We start from the raw sequence: 21,811 nt of genomic DNA on the forward strand, positions 1-21,811 counted from the left end.
CGAGTCATATCGGAACCGGTCTTGGGCTCCCCCACTTTTAACCAGTTTGTACTGACCAGCATGCTGAAACACAAACAACTCTTGTGACCGACTTGGCGTTGAGAGGGCCATCATCCAGCAGTGGATAGGCCAGGGGCTTTGCATTGTTTTATCTATCATGTGCCTGGTTGCCATGATTATGAATGGGAGGTGGACGAGTCCACAGCAATCACTCGCCCCTGCTTTTGTTTTCTCTCTATCTAAGAAGTCCATGCTTGCTTTATTTCGGTCCTATGGCGGAACGCTTCTCAAATTCCAATTTTCATACCTCTCTTCACGGTTTAGCTTTCTGTATAATTTTTTAGACCCAATTTTCATGTAAATTCTGTTTTCATTTTATGCATGTATAATTTTTTGGAGAGAGAAAAATGGAAATGATGTGCAAATACTACACTCCGCTGATTTTGGTCTTTGCCTCCAAAGGTTTATTTGGAATTGATTAACGTTTAACAAAGTGATGCCACGCACAATTAGCACGTTTGGCTACATACAGTGCAAAATAAGTTTCACATACATACACAATAAAGAATAAACGTGGTAGACATAGTAAAGTAAAGTCAGCAGAGCGAGGCATCCATTTGTATTTAACATTTTCATCGTTACCATTATCATTTCCCTCAGCATACACACTGCTTGTGCTGCCACTGCTTGCATTATTATTAACATCACCATCGTCAGCATCTTCATCATCAGCATCATGCATACATTATCAACGTACATTTGTTGCCATGTTCTACCACATGCGTGAGTGGTTAATGTAGTCTCAATGCCTTGTAATAGCTGTCTAGTTGTTGTTGGAACACCTGAACACGTCTAATTGACAGAAAGGATAAAATCTTTGCTTTCTTTATCATCTTGCGACCGGCAAAATGGGCCCCGCAGATATCATCATCATCTTCTTCTTCGCTGAGGTGAATTTTAACGTGAACTCCGTGAACGGCATCCTTTACCCATCTTCTTCCCCACGCAGCTGCTGTCCCCGTGCTCGTTGAACACCGCGCTGGAACCATGCACCAAGGACCCCGAGTGCGCCTGGTGCTCCACCAAGAGCAGCAACCAGGCCTGCATGTCCCACCAAGAAGCCCTCCTGGTGAGAAGAAGTCACAGGTCACGTTGACCTTCCGCCCAAACGGAGCGCTCCTCTCACTCACGAGCCGGCAGGAGAGTGCGAATTAACGAGTTTTGGCGATTAGTTGGCGTGTTAACCACCGGGCCCTCCAACACCCCCCCTCCCCCTTTTTTGCTGCGAAATTCCTCGTCTCCCGTCGCAGCTATGCAGGGAGGAGAGCACGGTGTCGCTCTGCCTCGGCATCCACCGCTGGCTCAGGGGCTGCCAGGCCTGCCTTGCGTTCGCCGCGGGCGGGAAGCGTCTGCCTGGCAGCGTCCCCCTGGCCCGGCTCGCGGAGCCCCTGGGTTGGTGCGTGCAGCGCCCCGCGTGCCTGCGCCGCCAAGGTGCGTGTCATGTGATCCCCAAATCGCCTCTCCTGGTTCTTTTAAAGTTTTTTTTTCACATAAATCCGGATTCCCGCCGCCTGCAAATCAACCGGGGTTCTCTAGTGCAGTGAGTTAATGGGGTCAGCCTGGTGACCAACGAGCGACATAGAGAACCATAGACTCACTTAGAAACCCATAGACTGTCATAGACACCCGTCGATTTACATAGACCCATTTACTACATAGACCGAGTTGTGATGAAACATTGTTTAATTGTTTGTGAACTTGGCTTATCTTATATGCAAAACATTGCTTTGAATTTCTAACATAATTCCCGATTGATATTCAAACACTGTTAGCCTTTTGCTCGGACTGTTTGAATCACATTAAAAGGACCAAAGGCTTAGCTTGCTAACACATGTTAGACTTCGAGTAATGTATTTGTGTGGAAGAATTAAAGCAGCTTTCCTGAAAATAGGCAATAATTCCACGGCGATTACTTTGGCAGCTTGAGCAGGGATGAAATCTTCCGTCACACGCTGTAACTCCTCGCTTTTATAACACCTGTAGCACTCCAATTTGCATCGTCGCGGAATTCATTCAAATACCGCGACATGTAAAGCTGTGCCCGCTGCCACCTGTAGATAACGGCAGCTGCAGCAGCGGCGGCGTCTCCGGCTGGTGGGGCACCAACCCCTCGTTTCTCACCGCCTTCGAGGATTGCCGCTCGCGCGACTTCCCGCCCGGCGTTCACTGGATTAAGCATTTCCAGCCGCAGAACGACAAATATCCCGACGAGGTACCCCCCCCCCCCATTCCCCCCTTCCTCGCCCACCACCCCTCCTTTTGGGGGCGTCTCGCTGTGGCGTGCGGTGCAGGCCGGCACGTTGGGCGACGACGCCTCGCTAACGCTCGCCTCGCTGACACTCACGTTCACCTTCACTCTCGCACTTGAGGCGTGAGAGTGGCCCAAGTTTAAGGCTTCTCTATATGAAGTTTGATGTTATAACCGCGGCGGTTGTTTATTTGTTTGCGACGTGCGGAGCCCCGGCACGTGGATTCACGGTTATGGTGAGGGCGTTCAGAGTTATCGCTGCAGTCCCAGTGTTTACAGTTATGGCTAAGGCTCCATTATTCTAGTTATGCCTGTGGTACCTTTGCGCTTCGAGTTACGGTTACAGGTCCGCTCTGGAGAGGTATGGTTAAGGCGCCATTGTTTATAGTTGTGGTTGAGGCGCCAGTGTGTGAGAGTTGTTGTTCAAGCTGTAAGTGTGTGGAGTTTTATGTGTTGAGGCCTCGGCATAAATTGTTACGGTTCAAGCTTCCCATGTTTGCAGTTATAGGTTTAAAAAAAAAAATCAGCGTTTGCAACTCGGCGGTGATGTATTTCTGCGTACACCGTGCTGTGCTACATGGTTCATAAGAAAAACAATTATATCAACCGACTTTGGATTCTCGACATGCCCCTTGATTACCGATTTTTTGCAGTGCACCCATTTAAATGCATCAGCGCCAGCTTTGCACATGCCCACGCACGCGTTCACATCGCCACTTTTAATCTCCCGGGGACATGTGCTGGAACACTGGACGTTTATCTCTGCTCATCCGCATGTTCCCAGCATCTCTGCATTTTTAATTTTAAATCATGGTTATTGAGCTCAGACCCAGAGCCGGAATATGCCACGTGGCCAGCTACAAGGGATGATCGAGTTTTAGGGTTATTTTTATAATTGAGCAAGGATGTACGAACTTGGGAAAAGAGAATTCCAAAATGGAGATGCAAAAATAGAAGTATTTAGTCCTGCAGTGTGATGGTTGGGACGCAGTGTGAATAAGATGAAACAATCAGCCTGGTAGCGCAAGTCCTCAACATGGCTGGAGGAATGAAGTTTACGTGAACAGTAACTAGTTTTATGTGTTGAGGCTATAGAATAGTGATATGGAGGCGACGACCGCCGGCGAGCGAGTGACTGGAGTGCATACGGGAGCAACTGGGAGTGAACGAGCGAGCGACCGGTGGTAAATGAGCGAGCGGTCGGTAGTGAATGAGCGAGCAAACGGTAGTGAGCGAGCGACCGGTAGTGAACGAGCGAGCGACATCTGCCGACTTTCCGCAGGTGTATGTGATCCAGAACGTGAGCACGGTGCTGCCAGCGCTGCTGCTGGTGCGTGGCCGGGACGGCCGAGAGAACGCCAACGTCACGGCCATCTACCGTGGCTTCTTCCACACTCTCGGATTCTTGCTCCAGCTCTCCGTGGAGGTGATGAACATCAACGCCCGGTTCCTGCTGGGCTCCACTACAAACTCCAGTTCCCTCGCCAACCTGGTCAGTATCCTCAAGCTCGGTTACTCGACTCTATTTTCTGGCGGGCCGCATTGTAAAGATGAACATGCGATGGCGTGCCACGTGACGTCACGTGTCTCTCGTTGCAGAGGTTGCAGCGTCATATGGAGTCATGGTGTCTTTGAATCGTCACCTCTCATCTGAAACGTGTTGTCTGCAGATCTCTCAGTTATCTCGATGTCACCTGTCTCCACGTCTTCATCTCGGCAATCAATATCTCACTCTGGGGACCACTCCGAGAGCCCCTTGTAGGCCATGTCTGACCACCCCCTCCGAGCTGTCGGTTAGCAAACTCTAATTTAGACAATCGCGTTCCTGCCGTCTCACTGAGCTCGTCAACATGTTCCCTCGGCCTAGACGTTGGAGGCGAAAATATCGCTGTCGCCCAACCTGGAGAAGGACGACATAACGCTGCCAAACTCCGCCCAGAGCAGCCGATACCTGTTCGTGATGGAAGGCCAACAGGACAGCTCCTCCAACCTGGAGAGCAGAATGGCGCTCACGTGGAACACGGACAACATCGACAGTCGGGTGCGTGAGCGCGCGTCTTGTTGACCTGCCCGCTGTCACGACCTATAAAACGGGCAGGGGCCATCTCCCTGCTCAAATGAGCTTCGAGGCATCGGTGCTCATCACCCGGTTCGCAGCTCTGAGCCAGTGGCTGGAATTCCGCATCCCTATGGCAGGGGTGAGTCTCCCCATAGGACAACCACTGTTGACATCCCCACAAAGTGTTACAAACTGTATAGACCCCGCAGGTATGATCGTCTGAGTTAACCCCCTCCACCCACCCAGAATTTGAACTCGCACTCTTCCACTTGTGAGGCACTCGCCCGATCAGATGTTTCCCTAAACCAATGTGTGATGTTAACGCTCCCCTGTGAACAGCAGCAGCAGCTCGCAATGTGAATATGAACGTGCCTCTCCCTCGTCGGTCTCCCCGCAGCCAATCAAGAGTCTGCACTTGGAACCGTACAAATCGGGCGACTGCGACCAGCACTCAAACTGCCCGGCGTGCCTCTCCGATCAGCTGTGCGGCTGGTGCCCCGTTAAGGCGTCCTGTCAGCACCGGCTGGCACCGGCGGGAGCCGCGTGCGCTGCCGAGGGCGGCATGGAGGTGGCTCCGACGCTCATGCCCGAGGAATGCTCGCTGTGCTATGTCCGCACGGACTGTCGCTCCTGCACACAGGTGCGTCTGCACATGCACGTGTCACCGTGTGTGTCTCCGTGTGTATCCGTGTGTGTGGGGAGCGGGAGTGTAGCGGTTAGCGCGCTGTGCTACGAAACCGTCGACCGGAGTTCGATTTCCACTCACAGTGACCAACGCTAGTGATGATTATCTGAACCGGTCGACTCGGCCTCAAATGAGTACCTGTGCAATGTGTAAACATCGCCACTGGAGAGACCAAGGCAGCCGGGCGTAGTGTTTGCCACCTGATCCCTCATGCGCCGAGCTGGCCTTCATAGGTGCCCGCTAACAGCACTTGCCCCAACAGCCTGTTAAGGCTATAGGGGCACCTTTGTCTTTGTCAGAGCCATGGTGGTGCAACGGTTAGCACACTGTGTTATGAACCTGGTGACTAAAAAATTATTTTAAATTGTTAATGTCTTTACAGAAATAACTCTAAATTCAAGGGAAAGAAAAAGTTATTTAATGAGAATGTACTTTCTCTGCCCAGGATGGCCTTTGTGAGTGGCTGAGCAAGGACCTGGTGTGCATACGGAGGGGGAGGATTCAAGGTGCAATACAAGACCCCAAGAGCTGCCTCAAACCCTGCTATGAGTAAGTCTTTGAAAACAGAACAAGCACACGTACACATAAGTTGTACACTCAAGAGCGCAGTTCAATGAACACAAGTCCAGGAATGCTCATGAGAACACATCAACAACAACAGCCGCCATTCACCACTAAATGTCGGTGACATGACCACGGCGCTTGTGCTGGGCTACGTGCACTTTGAGGCCACTTGAAATGTCGAAGGCTCGCTGGCAGGAAGTCATGGGACAGACGCGGGTGCCATGGGTTCACTGACTTGCTTCCAAGGCAGCCTATGTTATCCACCACACAAGGAAGGATTGGGCAGAATGGGAATACGTTGGTGTCAGGGCAGGATATTACAGGAGGGAGGTGAGAAAGCAAGACTCAGCACAGCCTAGGACGGGCCCAGGACAAACAACAACGACTTACAACAACAAGCCTCAGGGGCAGCCAGGGCAGAACCACCGATTCCTCACGCACCGCTATACAAGTGTCCCGAGCATATTCTTCATCTCATGTACACTGACTGAACAATTTTTATAAAAATGGCAGAAAAACAATAAAATAACCATGTGGCTCAAGCACACTGTGGTTCCTGAGCGCGCGTGAACGGCACGTTGTGATGCGGCGTCTCTGTCTCGTGCCTTGCAGAATGCGCTCGTGCTCGGAGTGCCTCTCCGAATACAGCGAGTGCGCCTGGTGCGCCTCCACCTCCGAATGCTTCCCCTTTTCCATCTACCTCGCCAAGTACCCCAACGGGCAGTGCCGCAACTGGCTGGACAGGTGGGGGCACCGCTGTGGCTACCTCTCAAGTGCAACCGGGTTCAACCCCGGCCCCAGCTCTCAGCGTCACCCAAGCGCACATTCGTTCGATTTGAATCGATTGAAAGAGATGTTTACGATCATGATATAAATGCACGTGGAATTCCGTGTGTCCATAATGCACTGTTCTACGTCTATGCAAGTTGCTCACGAATGGTCTGCAAAACTGAATGTGCCACGTAATCGGGCAGATAACATTGACAGGAAAGTGAGAAAAAATGCAAACGAGAGGGGATAGACGAGACGCATTAAACCACCATTACCATGAATCGTAACTAATAACAATCGAATCCTCACCACGAACCCTCGCCTGAACGCTGAACGTGTCGTGGTCACACCAACAGTTGAACTTTTAATTCAAATCTTAGAAGGTCAATTTGTAGCGTTGTACAAATCAATTTCGCTGTATGAGTGCAACCAGATATTTTTTGTACACTTTACAGATTTAATGTAAACCCACCACACCGAGCACTCATTTTAGTTCCAGTTAGTTAAGGTTCGAGACCACGAGAAGTAAAGCCGTGCCCTCCCAGTGGCTCAGTGGCATTTTTACACGGTAAACGCTTTTCGTGTTGTCCCCCTATTTGCATTCCTATTGTGTTTTTGTATTATTTGTTTTAACGTTTCTGATCTGTCCCTACTTGACGTCTGTGAAAAAAGAGCTTCATAGCTCATCGGATCCCTCCAGTATAAATCGGCCTGATTTTCATTCTTTGCAGTGTCACGTCATTACGCCTGTGCCCCAACTGCTCGAGCTTCGACAAGTGCAGCGACTGCCTGCAGAGCTTCCAGTGCGGCTGGTGCTGGAGCGTGGCCAACCCCACCAAGGGCCGGTAAGCGCCGCCTCGGTGACGCGGTCCCGTCTGCTGGAAGGCGCCGCGAACGAACGGCGCGATGGCAAGCGCTCGGTAATCTCCACAGGGCGACGAGTTGCACTCGGAGATGTAAAGAGGAACACGCGGATCGGAGAGCGTTACGGAGGTTAGGAACGTTTAGTTTCACGAGTAGGATTTTACGATCAATATTGTAATTCATAATTAGATTCGTTTGCAAGTAGGGGTGATAGGAGTGGTCAAGACTAACGTCGGAATGGCATCCAGGGCAGAGAATTCACGCGAGAGGAAGTCCACCAAGGATAAGGAGCGACAAAATCAGGCTGTGCGTAGAGCCACCGTTGGGGGGAATGCCACATCGCAGAAGAGCTGGCACGACGGCTTGGAGAGGCCTTAATCCACAGCAAAGGATCAATCATGGCCGGTGGCGGCAATGATGATGAAGACAACTGGAACCTTTTGTCAAAATATTAATTCCAACAACGGCTGCAGCTGCTGCGAAAGCGTTCCGAAGCAGGTCAGTCGTGAGAACAATGCGTGGGGGCTGTGCCCGCAGGTGCCTCCTGGGAGACTTCGAGGGCCCGTCCTTCGGAGGTAACTGCTCGTTGGAGGTGCGAGCGGCGCACGCGGACGTTGGCACGGACCAAGAGGTGGCCTGGTCTTACGGCGCCTGCCCCGATGTGGAGGAGTGTGCCCTGCGCCTGGACAACTGCCACGCCAATGCCTCGTGCGTCAACACCCCCGACTCATTCACCTGCCAGTGCCAGCGCGGCTTCCAGGGCGACGGCGTCGTGCACTGCAACAAGACGTACGTACGCGCTGCGAACCCGGCGACCCGACTCCCACTCACGGCCACCACCAGTGACAATTATTTGAACTGGTCCTGTGCTTCCCCTGGTCGACTCACTCTCAAATTAGCACCTGATGCAGTGTGTAAACATGTCCACTACGGAGAAAAAGGTGGCCGGGCGTGGTACTGTCCACCTACCCCCTTGTGTATGGTGCCGGCCTTTAGAGGTGCTCGCTATCAGCGCTTTCCCCAACAGTCTGTTAAGGCTATATGGGGGATCTTTGTTGTTTGTGCTTGTGCACCACTGCCAATGCAGCAACATCGCCAAATAAGCTATTGTTTAATAACCTAGGGACCTTGCTTGATTATAATTTGCATCGACTGAGCTTAAATTGTCTGTGATGTAGCGCAGAGTGTGAGCGTTTTCAAGTTATAACCTCCCATGGGTGATGGAACGAACCGCTTGTGCAGGGAAGAATAATGTCTCATCGCTATTCGTAGCTAAAGCTGCTCTTGTTATTTTAAGGGTGTTATTAGCACCCATGTTAAAATAGCATAAAATAGCAGAGCTGTCTCATTCATGGACAGGGGGTGGGAACGTGTCAGAGAGAGGATAGGAGGCATAGCATGGATTATTTGAGAGGAGGGGCGATGGAAGGTTGGAGGTGGAAGCAGGATAAGATGGCGGCCGAGACTGGAAGCTGGACGTGTCAATAAAGAAGAGCCCTTCCCTGTGTGCTGAGCCTCTGTGTTCCTTCGTCATACATTCTTATTATGATCGTCATTGTTATTTGTAGGTGCTACAACCACTGCCAGCACGGGAAGTGCAGCGGGCCCCCAGACTTCGTGTGCCAGTGCGACCTGGGCTGGACGTCCACGTCCCTGCAGACCAACGCGTCCGGCGAGGAGTGCGACGTCAACTGCGGCTGCAACCTCCACAGCGCCTGCTCCGCGGGCGTCGGCCGCTGCGACGAGTGCCAGGGTAGGCGCCGTGACAATTCGTCCCGAGCCGATATTCGTTGCAGCAGAACGGCCCTTCTCTCACGCCGATATTCCATTAGTGGCATACCGTGGGTTGTTTTTGCTCCGATTTCTCTTCGCTCCGTTGCTGTACTTAAATTTTTTTGCTCGCGCGGTCACTTTAACCGAAAGCGCGCGACCACGGCGTGCGACGCATGCAGAGTGGACGACGGGCGACCGCTGCCAACTGTGCCGCACGGGCAGCTATGGGAGCGCCGTGCAGAGGGCGACGGGGTGCCACCCATGCCAATGCAATGGGCACGGGGACTCCGCGCGCGGCGAATGCGACGTGACCTCGGGCGCCTGCTACTGCGCGGGCGACACAGAGGGGGAGCACTGCGACCGGTGCCGCCCGGGCTTCTACGGCGATCCGAGGTCAGCGCCGCGGGGCTGTGTGCCGCCTTTTGCTAGAACTTGGTGTGGGGGTGGGTCGGGGGGAGGGGGATGGCCCTGCAATTGGGTGAGACTGGCAATGGGATCACGCCCAAGAGGATGACCTCGCTTGGAAAAGGGAGGAAATGAGATGAGCTCGCACTGTCACGGGGTGGTGTGTACTGTGCGACCACTTGGGAAAGGCCTTCATGCAGCAGTGGATAGAACATGGCAAACGATGGGTGAAATTTGACCAAGGTGGCGTTGCATTATACCGATAAGGGGTATAGCACCACAGCACTCTCTTGTGGCCACACGCATTCTAAATCCATGCATTGTGCATGTGTTTTTTGCGTCTTGTACCGCTCTACAATCCTGTCAATCTGGGTTACATTCTCGGCCACACGCATCAATTTCAGCTGGTGTCTGTGCCTGGCTGTGGTTTGCTTAGCCTAAAGTAATTTCTTGGAGTGCTGCTGCGTTGACTTCGATCCTGCACTGGGCCTAATCGGTTCTTGCTAATAGCACGTGCTCTAGCAGTCGAATGTATGTATGTTGAGCTTCTTTCACATCATACATAACCAACCGTGCTAATCAGAGGTACAGAGATACCAGGGGCGTATTTGTAATTATCTTGGTGGATCCAATTTGTCCCACACGTCAGTACCACAAGTGTCATTTGGCGCCCTTGGTAGATGTGAAGCTCACACCAAACAAAGAATGTGATTGGAGAATTTATTGTTGGCCATGAGTAGCAACCAGGTTTGCGATGATTGATTGCTCAATATCGATTCTTACTCTCATAGTCTATGAGAGCAAATATCTACCAATTTACTATGGATGTAGATTATATGCAAATCATATGTTTGCGTTACATATATTCTTTTTTACTAACCGGTGGCAAAGCCACGTTGCGTGAAATTCCCAGCATAAAAATACATGGCATGTTGGTTTTTCGCAACGGCTTGCAAAATCCAATCGTGGTATTCCTGGTTGTAGTTGACTCAACTCCTGAAATTGGCCGCGGTAGCGCGTGGCCTAAGCCCGAGAATAAATTCTCAACACGCAGCCCAACCAAAATAAAACCACGCTTGGGACAAAGATATTTTTTCGATTGCTCTGCAACCAACGCGCCACCGTCATGCGCGCCGTGCCGCCCTGCCGCCGCGCAGGGCCAGTGGGAGGTGCTACCTGGTGTGCGACGGTCGCTCCTTCCTCTATAATGTGGGCGGCTCGTCGGCACTGGGCTCCGCGTGGGGCGCCGGTGTGGCGCCCGGCGGCCGCGTCTACTGCGTGTGGGTACTGCACGCAGCGTCGACAGCGGCGGTGAGCTCGCCCTCGCTGCACCCCGCCAGTCGCTCCATCCAGCCCCGACTGCCGCCGCCCATCGTCTTCCGCCCGGAGCCCAACATGAGCCTGCAGTGTGGGGTGAGGTGACCCATGGCAACTCCAGTCCTCGCGGCCCTCCGCACCACCCGCCCAGTCCCCCCCACCCAGCTCCTTTCTGCCTCCCCCCACCCCATCGCGTCCTACCTGCGTCCTCTTCAAGGAGTCCCGTGTTACAGCCCCACCCAGAACGCTAACGCAATGTCCGAGCGCTGTAGGCAGTAGGTTAACCGTTTCACGTGTGATTAGTGCAGGGGTTGGCAACCTCCGGCTCTGGAGTCGTGTGCCACTCTTTAAGGACTGCTCCGTGACGTTATGTATTATTATTTAGTAAGTTTTTTTTTACCGAATTCGAAATAAATGGCTCTTATTTTGTTTGCTGACCGCTGGATGAGTGTTCTGCAAACCCCTCTCATGACCAAGAGCAGTGGAAAATATTTCAACCGATCCTGGGCCTCCCCTAGGTCACCTCAGCCTTAAACGAGTACCCAGTACACTATGTAAAACATCGCCACTCGGGAAGACAGACGGCCCAATGTGGTGCTGGCCTCCCACCCCCTCGTGTGCCTGCCAAGCCTTCAAAGGTGCTCATCGTTAACAACCCTCACAGTCTGTTAAAGGCTACAAGTGGGATATTTGTATAATGATTCACCTCGCTTATGAATTGTCACGATTCTATTACTTGATTATTTAGCTGCCTCTAGTGGCTGCAGGGATCACAGGACCCCCATGGCACACGTGATTTGATGTGCGTACTGTGAGCTTAGAACAATAGTTATACTGGTAGGAACGAAGTGGACCAGCCTACAATAGATTATATCGTCCGTCCGTTTGTCCGTTTGTCCGTCCGTCCGTCCATCCGTGTAGCAACATCGCCCCCTACTGCAAACACTTGGCATGACCCTACAAAAACCTTTAGACTCTGTGAGGCTTTCCTGGCTAAACAAGTGTAACATTCCCTTATAATTCCCTCAGATAGCTTTTAATTAAAACATTTAAATTAATGAGGCTTTCCTGGCTAAACACGTGTAACATTCCCTTATAATTCCCTGAGATAGCTTTTAATTAAAACTTTGAAATTAAATAAAAAAACTCATAGCGCCCGAAAGCCTACAGCTAGGCCTAAAGCCTAGAACTAGGCCTCAAAGTCTCCCTTCGTATCGTACCCCCGCGTGTGTGCAAGGGAGTTAATGTTTAACGATGTTACATTCCTTGATGCTTTTAAATAGAAACATTTAAATTTAAAGCTTTTACATAAATAATAAAAACATTTAAATTAAAAATTATCTCACGGCGGCCTAAAGCCTACAGCTAGGCCTCAAGCCTCGAACAACGCCTCAAACTCTCCCTTCGTATCGTTCCCCCGCGTGTGTGCAAGGGAGTTAATGTTTAACAATGTTACATTCCCTGATGCTTTTAAATAGAAACATTTACATTTAAAGCTTTTACATTAAAAACAACTCCCTACCCCCTCCTCGTCGGCGGCTTTCCAGCCTAGAGCCAGGCCTGGGGTGTATTGGGCGGGGCTACAGCGGCAGGGGGCGGGGCTGGGCGGGGCAACGGCGGCAGGGGGCGTGGGCACGAGGTGGAGGGCGGGGCTACGCGCGGTTGGGGCGGGGTTACGGCGGTAAGGGGTGGGGCAACGAGCTGGGACCGGGCACACCGAGATGGGGCGGGGCCACGGGTGGCCGGGGCGGGGTTACGCTGGTGGAGGGCGGGGCCACGGGGCATCCACTTATTGGCGGCCATTTTTTGCCATTTCATTTTATTATAGCCATTCAATTGTTCGTTCCTACCAGCCCACCCCGCAGGGTCCTGTTTGGTCGATGAATCGATGCATTGTTACAGCCCTGGTGATCAGTAAATGGGGTGGGTCTGGATTTACTGAAGCAATCAATCAATCCAACTTTATTTCTTCAAATATGCCTTTTCTTAAACAATGGTTCCTGTACATAAATTATAAATAGACCATGCAATAAAAAATATAATTAAGTTAATCTAAAACCATACATTTCGTGACATTACTTTAGTTTCGCATTTAAATGCCATGCTGAACTGGTAACATTTCAAGTACATTTTGTTTGTTACTTTGGACGGTCAGCTGAAGACGGTGCCGTGAGAGAACCATCTGTGAGAAGGAAAGCACTGATTTAAAAACGGGGCAGACAGAGCTCGCAAAGCATTTTCAGGCTCATTAATTTCAGAGGATTACGCGATTATATAATTAATTATCGGAGTGATAGACTTGACCGTTTCTCTGCATAAACAAATGAAATGTTTTGTATTCAATCAGCTGCTTAGATGTCCAGGCCAACGTAATGCAGGAGCATTCGTTTAAGGAAACAAATTCTCAAATTTATTTCGACTTTATAATTCTCATTGGAAGTCAGGCTTGTTAAACAAATACTTCTTGGTTGCAAGATGTCATCGGCAAAGACTCTCCCTTGAAACAATGGGGCCCTCAAGCGTAAAAAACCTCTTTTAAAACGTATGTATTATCATTGAGGATCATGGGTACATAAATAAAATAAAATGTTCACTTCAGTGTGTCCTCACAACAACAACAACAATCCATCAGCCTCTTGGGCAATGTTTAATGTTTGTTGGATTTTGTTACCAGGGCTTAATTTCAGCCGGGAATGTATGGGTCAGTGACCCTGAAAACGTCCTCGGCCAGAACATCACATCCATTGTGGCTAATAGCCACGTGTCAACTCCAGTCTATCAGCGACCTCGAAAATATTCGTTGAGAAATTAACCCCTGGCTGTTCGTGGCTTTGTGGATTTTCACCGGTTCCGACTGTAACATTTGTCAACATTTGTCATTGCCCTGGCCCCCCTCCGCCCTGCCATTCCCCCTCCCGCCTTGTCTCTGCAGAGGGACTATGTCTACGTTTATGACGGCGTCCCCAATTTCCTGAGCAGTGGCGCGACGCAGCAGGCCGTGTGGGCCGACCCCAGCCTGATCGCCGCCTTCTGTGGAGGGGGAAGTGGGCAGGCGCTCTCCGTGGAGGCGCTTTCAGGTTGGATGGCGCGACAGATGCACGGGGGCTCACAATTAAACACCTGACCCCCCAGACAATTCTCACAATGGAAGTTTTATCTTTAAGTGAATTCATCATTGTCGTGTTTCTCGTTTGGTGTACGACTGCGAGCGGTTTATGGATTTTCAAATTTATACGTTGACATTCCCTGGTGGTGTCAAATGCGATGATTGAGAAAACATGCGTAGTGTGTATTGGTCAGTATTGTCTATTCACAGTGACTTAGTGACTTGATGTAAGAAGTAAAATAAGAAACAAAAATACACCTGCGAGGCACGTTATTGGCCCTCCTCTTCATGATTAAATTTATTCCCACATTCGTATGGATTCATCTAATCCAGAAGACCCATAGACTCAGAATGAGACCTACGATTGACTACCTCTCCATATAAAATTAAACACGCCCGCTCTTTCTGCACGGCTTACAGCATCGTGTTTAGACATCACCGATATGAATCCACAATCGCTCGCCGCATCGTTAACGTGTCCCTTCGTGGGAGCAGGCATCCTGACGGTGTACGTGCAGGGAAACTTCTCGGGCCCATCCGGCGGCACGATGGGCTTCAACGCCACGTTCACCGTGGCTGCGTGCGACGGCGAGGGGGGCGGCCAGTGTGCGGCAGGGAGGGTGTGCCAGGAGGGACGCTGCGTGTGCCCGGCCGGGTACGAGGGCCCCGACTGCAGCGCCCAGAGCTGCCCCGGCTCGTGCGGCCAGGAGCTCGGCCACGGCTGGTGCAACCCGGTAAGGCGTGCGGGCGAGCTATTTTTCGCGCGAGTGGGCGAGCTATTTTTTGCGCGAGTGGGCGAGCAGCACGATTGGCTCATCACGTGAGACGGGAGCGGAGCGCCAGGTGGAGAGACCCCCCCCCACATGCTTTTCCCGTGTACGCAGGGAACACATTTGGGGATCTCTCCACCCAGAGCATCACGTGAAGGAGCGTTGAGCCATTGTGAGCAAAGCGCGGGGGCGGACTATTTTCGTCATCTTAGGACTTTCAGTGTCAACAATAGCGACGCGTATATAGGCATACCAAAGGCGTTTCTATTCGCGCCTACGAACGTTCGATTTCAAACAGTAATTTCCGTATTCTGTTACTTGCGTGTGATTTTCAAGGCTGGGTGACTGAAGCTTGGTGCAGCTGGTTTAGCAGGGGGACCGCCGTTACATTTGTTACAAAGCTAACAATGTTTTTTTATCTGCACGTCCTATTTTACAATAGCTACGTTCTCCCTTAATGAGTTCTCACATTCTTATTAAAATGTTAATTTGTATGCAGAATTGACTTTGCTATAAATTTTATGATTACTACTATGACAATGATGATGATAATGCTGTAGCTGAAGAGGCTCTCTTCACGCACTGTGAAGCAGGCGATTAATTATTGAGAGGCACTCCTGTTCCATTAACCCATGCCTCTGTGTCCACTGCCATCTTGCAGGTCAGCAGGACATGTGTTTGCAGCGCCACCTATTCTGGACCAGACTGCAACTCTACCAAGGACCCCGACTGGGGACTGTGGGAGCTACTCATGGACTCGTTCATTGAAGGGGTCAGACAGGGTTCAAACTACTTTAGCGTGCACAGTTCCTTGCCCCCGGGAGGTTTAAACTTCATAAATTGTACACGCAGACCTTACCGCTCATTGCACATGGATGTATCAAGACACAGGAAGCGCCTATGTAGGCACGCAAATATATCCTGGCCAGCTTTGCTTTTCTTATTAAAGAAATTACAAAACATACCAAAAGACTCTTTTAATGAATTCACATTTCAACTGAGTAGTCCGTATTTATGCGCTGGGTGACATAGATTAGCGAACTGACATGGAATTACGACGTAGGCCTGACATTAATTTGTGACACATTTGATTCTTAAAGTATGTATATATATAATCCTTCTGGTGTCTGCTGCTTTGGAAATGAGAGCGCAGTAGCGTATTAACGGCTAGCGATAACATTTTTAATTAAATAAAAAATATGCTCTTTTTAAATGAACGTGGCCTGTCTCCTGACCGCTTTTACCTCTGGTTGCCATCGCAGATAAACGGACACGTGGTTAAACGCTTTGGCCACTCGCTCGTGGCCGGGCCCAGCGAGACGTTGTGGCTGTTTGGAGGCTACTCCCCGTCGCTCGGGATAATCGGAGACCTGTACAGGTGAGACGGTTCAAACCGTTGTCATATTTTACCTTTCACTTCACGTTCATTTTTCGTCGGCTTTACATGAGTACGTAGGCTGCTTGTCCCTCGCTTTAGTTGTGCGATCGATGCCTTGAGATGCATTCACTGTGGATTCAAAGTTAGGGTCAAGGTGTCTCGCCGTGGCCCCGGTTGTTGATGCCACCACTCCCCGCCAGCGCTTTGCACCCCCTGCCAAATCCCACAGCTGCTGCACGGTAGACACGTGACCTCTAAGACGTGCCGTGACAGTCTCCCAACATATTGCTCTTTCGTTTTGTCGAAAGTCACACTAGAAAAAGAGATCGGTGATTAACACGATGCTGATTTTTCCTGCGGACATCTGTGATGGGACATGTCATTTGCTTTAATGTGAAATGTGTATTCCCTTTTGCTTCACTTACCGTACATTGCCAGCATAGTAAGCTGTGATCTACCAGGTGAAGGCCTTCCCAAGCCGTCGCCATCTCTCTCTATTTCGCGATCTAACAATCCATCTCACTCCTGCACAACAGCTGATTTAATCTCTCCTAAGCTCTGAGGTGCATGCCCTCTGGTGTGTGTTTCCTCCGGACAGTTAGAAGGGAAAAATATCCTTCCTAAGAAACTTTCAGGGCGATTGTTTGCAAATAAGTGGCCAGCCGTGTTGAAAAACGCCTGAGAGAGAATTCGTATTCAACGGTGTCCGACGATGGTTGACAAATCGACACGGTTACACTTTATGTGCTACATTTGCCGTGGTACGCGCGATCAGGTACAACGCTTCGGAGCTCGCGGCTGGATCGTGGAAGGAAGTGCAGCCATCGTTGACGGTGGCACCGGCCGGCGGCAGCGCCGCCTCGAGTCCCAGCGGCCGGTACTTCCACGCGGCCGCTTGGTTTGGCGCCAGAGGCCTCATGATCGTGGTCGGTGGGATCACTTCAGCTGGCGTCGCCAACGATACCTGGGCATTCAACGCGTCCGCTCTCACCTGGCAAAGAATTGAGGTGGAGGACAGTCTTTGTTTTTGATTTTTTTATCATCATCTTTCGACGGTTTCATACCGAGTGTACTGCCAGCGAAGTATCCATTTGGATATCTCCAAGAGCCAGCGCGACCCTTTCGTGTTGAGAAAACAGCCCACGGAAGTGGATATCGCAGTATTAATTTGGCTGGTCGAGCTGCAACGTTCAGCAATTCTCTGGCCAGAGAGAATGATAGGAATGTTGTGGTGTCCGTAGGAGAAGTAAAAGATGTTATCTTAAAAACAAAGCTGCCTCGGCTGCACTCGCAGTTTATTTCAAACCGGTTTTCATGCTCAACGCGTAATAAATAGGACCAGACCGAAATTTAAATCCTTCGGTGGCCTTTCCAGTGATTGGCATAGATGCCCTCAGCAAACAATTCTTTTTCATGATTATTGTATTCCAAACCCCACGTTTTAATATACCCCTGCTGCAGTGGTTCTGTAAAGGATCGATCGCAGCGAGCGTGGAAGTGCAAGGTGGCTCCTGGGCTCCAGCCGCCGTCATTGGCAACGGTGTTGCAATGGCTCATTTAAATTACCCACGGCGGCCACGAAATAACCATTGATAAGCGTCATAGAAATGACACAAACGAAATTGGATATTTAACGCGGTGATTGAGAGAGAGAAAGAGAGTGCGTTTCTTCGGCGGAACAGTAACTGAAGCACCTTTGCCCATGTTCCGGAGGAAATCACTGCTTGAGGTATCTGTCTCTCTCAGGGGGGGGGAGGCCGGGGGAGCGGCTGTAGGCACAGCCGCTGCGTCTCCAGCCGAGGGACTCTCCCGCTCACTCGCGAGCGACAGTGTTCAAAGGCTCCGTCTCACCGAGCGCACATGGCGCACTCCCCCGCCGCCGCTAGCCATCGTTGCGTTTGTAGTGACTCATGCACACGGCTTGCTTTTTTTTTAAGCAAAACTAACAAAAAAAATTCCTTCTCACACGCGTAAATAAATAAATCTTCCGAGTTTGTGTTCCCTCAGGGATTAAAACGTTTTTTTAACGAAGTCTAAAATTTGAGGAATAAAAAAAAGCTTCAAAGCCATGTAATGGGAGCGAGGAGATTGTACCCCCACAGCTAAGCACTGTATTTTATTGGCAAGCGTTGACAACTCCGAGCCCTTACCTCACTTACGGTGGTGCACTGTCAGCCCAGCTAAACCCTCCTTGCGCTAAGAGGTAACACAATGAATTAGTTAGACCTCTACTCAGGGCAGCTCCCAATGAGATCTCTGCAGCTCAATGTTGCGCCGTCGTTAATGGCGGTTATTGAGTTTTGTGCTTCATAATGCTGTGCATTGCGTGCGTGTGTCCATGCATCCATGCCCTTGTGCTTGTGTCCGTGTATGGATGCGTGTATCTGCGTGTGTGTGTCTGCGCGTGCATGTCCCTGTGCTTGTGTCTGTGCATGCGTGCATCTATTTGTGTGTGTGTCCATGCGTGGCGTGTCCTTGTGCATGCGTGCGCGTGCGTTCCTGTGTGTGTGACACGTGTGCACCACCAGTCGGGGACGCTGCCCCCGGTGGCTGGCCACACGCTGTCGGAACGAGAGGGCGACTCTCTGCTGCTGGTCGGGGGATACTCGCAGGAGAACGGCTTCAACAGCCGCGTGTACGAGTACAGCGCGGCACGGGCGGCGTGGCTGCCCCTCGCCACGGGGGGCTCCCCCCCAACCGGTATTTTCCAAACAAGCTCACGCAGCGACTGCGAGCGGCCTTGTGCCCCAGGCGCGACATAAATCCACGCCTTGGGCCGCAGCCAACCCTGCCCTTATGCTCATTCGTGATAATAGTGCGGTGTTAAGGTTTACCCACTTCACAGCAAATGTATATTATCGGTGTAGCTCATTTACATTGCTGGTCTTTGAGCCGCTGTTGGACATTCCACGTTGAGCCCAAGAGCTCAGTGTTGCGGCCTCTGACCCTTGAGCCACCCAGGCACCTCCTGGCAGGCAGGCGCCGTTTGGTTTTGCGTCGCGATTCAGCCCAAGGTGTTCTCTCTGTGGCCGGCCCTGACTGTGGGCCTCACATAGTGCTGGTGACAGCATCGCCCCTTGCATTCTCGTAATGACATTCCATGTTGTTATAGCTCGACCAGTAGTAATCCAGTGGAATAGTGAGTGTAATTCTAGATTTGAAGCTTTCGTGACTGCAAGGATTCATATTCTTAGGTTTTTTCGGTAAAGTCACGTAGGTAAAAAATTAAAATTAATAAAAAAGGCTCAGTCTTTTGTTATGCAGTCTATTCTTAGTCTTAAGCCTCACCTTACCATATTAATAAAAAGTGTGCCGTACTTGGCCCTTCCCCTCTTCAACCATTATATATACGGAGTGGTAGCTCTTGTAATCTCTCATTTACTTGATACAGCTGTCGTGGCTGTGACGGTTCCACCTGAAGACGGAAGCTTGTGTTGCCTCCGAAACGTCGTGATTTTTATTTTATTTTACTTTTATTAATTTAATTTTTTACCTACGTGACTTTACCGAAAAAACCAAAGTGAGTGTAATCATTGGTAATAGTAGTAGTAGTCATTTTCTTTATTAAGTCATTTGCATTCTCAATTGCCCAATAAGTACTTGAATGACACGTGCAAATACTAGTGAACGAAATGCCAAATCAAGCAACGCATTTGCGTAGCGTCACCACTGAATCGTTGCCGCCCCCCCCCCTTTCCTGCCGCCAGGACTATATGGGCACACCAGCGTGTACCACAACGCCACCCAGGCCCTGTTTGTGTTCGGCGGTTACCGCTACGCCCTCAACTCCGTGGGCGTCTCCGACGAGCTGCACGCCTTCCACTACCCCTCCTCCAACTGGAGCCTCGTCAGCCCAGCGAGGAACGCCAAGGTGGGGGCCCGCCGCCACCTCGACACCAAACAGCTGTCCCCGCGGTCGCACACGCGGCGACGTCTTTACCTTTCTTACAATTTTTACACCAGATGCGCTCTCGGCTTTGCGCCACGAGGCGAGGCAAACGTCGATTCCGAAAGCTCACAGAGAGGTGCAACCGCGTTGTATTTAGAAAAACGGTCGGCGGAAAGCGAAATTTGCCTCACTACTTTAGGAGATCCCTTTTCAAGTGATCCCCGGTACGCACAGAGTGGCGCTCTGCCCGGTGTTGGAGATTGGCCTCCGGGAAAGCCAGACGACCTCTGACAACTGTGATCCACTCAAGGGGGCCGCTGCACTTTCTCACGCATTGCCCAACTACATAGCGCACGGCATTCAAACTGAAACTTGATATTAGTAATGTTTTCATGAGAGCTGCAATTTTGGCCAAATAAAGTGAAAAATCTCATTTGTAATACGAACTCCACTTTAATGCAGGAAATGTATGGCTGGACAGAGGCCGTCGGCTAACGGCGCTTAATGCCATTGTGGTCGACTGCCCATTTTGAGCCCAGAATCTCAGTGTTGCCAGCTCGGTCGCTCCGACCCGGGAAGCCATGCGGGCACCCCCCCCGGCAGGTGCCAATTTATTTTGCCGTTGTGATTCGAGCCGCGACTGTGCCGAGTTGCGCTCCGTTCGCTCATCCCGATGGCGTTTTTCGAAAGCGGCGATCATCTCTGTGTCCTCCGCAGCCTGCTCCGCGGTATTTCCACGCTGCCGCCCTCCTGGGTGATGCCATGGTGGTGTTGGGGGGACGCACTGATGCCCAGAACTTCTCTCGCGCCCTGCTTCTCTATCGCATCGACTGCAATACGTGGATCAACGCAGAGGACATCGGTGATGACACGCACAGCCAGAGCGGCCCCTGAGTTTGTCCGCTGTAGACGGTGTGGTCGTCAAAGCTGCTCATGTCACTGGGCCATTTATTAGTGTAGACATCGCTGTTGATTCATGAACTTCTTTCACACCGTACGTAGCAATCCTCCCTAATTGGAGGTGCGGTATTAGAATTGCACTCTGATTATATTATAATCGCACTGCTCATTAGAACCGCTCTGTGCTCGTATTAGAATCGCTCTGTGCTCGTATTAGAATCGCACACAGATGTGTAGTGCGCTGCAGATTATGATAGGCCTGGATTAAGACGTGTCATGTGTTTTATTTAATATCAGTGGTTGTTTTAATCTTAGTTAAACGTCTAAGTGATGATGGAATGAATATCAAAAGAAATGGTGTTAGCTGGAATGAAATGCACATATCTGTTTGAAGTGAATTCCCATATGCATCCTTTGCTATCAATAAAATATGATGGCTTTTTATCTTTGATGCAGGTTACTCCCAGTTGAAATCCAGTAGGCATCATCAATTTTTATGCGTTGCTTTTTCCTTGGTTGAAAATAGAGAATTGTAAATAAACTGAAGATGGTGAAAAATAATTACATTTCAAATTATATTTTTTTATACAATTTCTTTTTTCACATTGATCTCTGAGAAAAGTAGAAATTGTAGAGATGTGTGCCTAATTCTTTACTCGCCAGGCAAGTTAAATGTATTTTTTTTCCATATTCTTACGTAAAGATGGGAGGATGGCAGGTGAGCCGATGGAGAGGATGACAGCCTCGGCGGCCGTGGAGGTCGGGGGTCGCGTGCTCGTGGTCGGGGGCGTGGACGGCGTGGCCCGGGGTCAGATGGGAGCCCTCTCTCTACCGCGCGACCCCTGCGTGCTGCTCGCCGCCCCGGGCGCCTGCGGCGCGGCCGGCTGTGCGTGGTGCCTCGACGGGCGCAACGCCTCCTGCCGCTCACGAGAGGAAGCCGAGAGGTGACCGCGGGGTGTGACGAGCGATGTCGGAACCAGTCCTGCCCCCCCCCATGCCCCCCCCCGCCCACCCCCAGCCAC

At 50.8% G+C, this 21,811-nt stretch overlaps 1 protein-coding gene and 1 long non-coding RNA gene across 2 annotated transcripts in view; one reads left to right on the forward strand and one right to left on the reverse strand.

The window, feature by feature from the left end:
• The window catches only part of MEGF8 (multiple EGF like domains 8), a 64,124-nt gene that overhangs the window by 23,725 nt on the left and 18,588 nt on the right, over window positions 1-21,811 (forward strand). Inside the window, exons 12-33 of the mRNA XM_078595019.1 lie at window positions 1,010-1,129; window positions 1,311-1,491; window positions 2,118-2,272; window positions 3,591-3,800; window positions 4,176-4,349; window positions 4,765-5,007; window positions 5,498-5,601; window positions 6,229-6,360; window positions 7,119-7,232; window positions 7,789-8,040; window positions 8,820-9,004; window positions 9,204-9,417; window positions 10,587-10,842; window positions 13,679-13,823; window positions 14,348-14,586; window positions 15,284-15,394; window positions 15,885-16,000; window positions 16,776-17,007; window positions 18,529-18,700; window positions 19,708-19,871; window positions 20,607-20,751; window positions 21,493-21,733. Coding sequence (XP_078451145.1) covers window positions 1,010-1,129; window positions 1,311-1,491; window positions 2,118-2,272; window positions 3,591-3,800; window positions 4,176-4,349; window positions 4,765-5,007; window positions 5,498-5,601; window positions 6,229-6,360; window positions 7,119-7,232; window positions 7,789-8,040; window positions 8,820-9,004; window positions 9,204-9,417; window positions 10,587-10,842; window positions 13,679-13,823; window positions 14,348-14,586; window positions 15,284-15,394; window positions 15,885-16,000; window positions 16,776-17,007; window positions 18,529-18,700; window positions 19,708-19,871; window positions 20,607-20,751; window positions 21,493-21,733 — 3,905 coding nt within the window. The remainder of the gene's footprint in view (window positions 1-1,009; window positions 1,130-1,310; window positions 1,492-2,117; window positions 2,273-3,590; window positions 3,801-4,175; window positions 4,350-4,764; window positions 5,008-5,497; window positions 5,602-6,228; window positions 6,361-7,118; window positions 7,233-7,788; window positions 8,041-8,819; window positions 9,005-9,203; window positions 9,418-10,586; window positions 10,843-13,678; window positions 13,824-14,347; window positions 14,587-15,283; window positions 15,395-15,884; window positions 16,001-16,775; window positions 17,008-18,528; window positions 18,701-19,707; window positions 19,872-20,606; window positions 20,752-21,492; window positions 21,734-21,811) is intronic.
• Window positions 439-21,753, reverse strand: LOC144719146 (uncharacterized). Its single transcript, XR_013585533.1, has 2 exons — window positions 16,033-21,753; window positions 439-1,126 (listed from the first exon to the last, which is right to left on the reverse strand). It is a non-coding gene; the product is annotated as an uncharacterized LOC144719146 (long non-coding RNA).

This window comes from Lampetra planeri, chromosome 5 (assembly GCF_965212315.1).
Source record: "Lampetra planeri chromosome 5, kcLamPlan1.2.h2, whole genome shotgun sequence".
Lineage (NCBI taxonomy): Eukaryota > Metazoa > Chordata > Hyperoartia > Petromyzontiformes > Petromyzontidae > Lampetra > Lampetra planeri.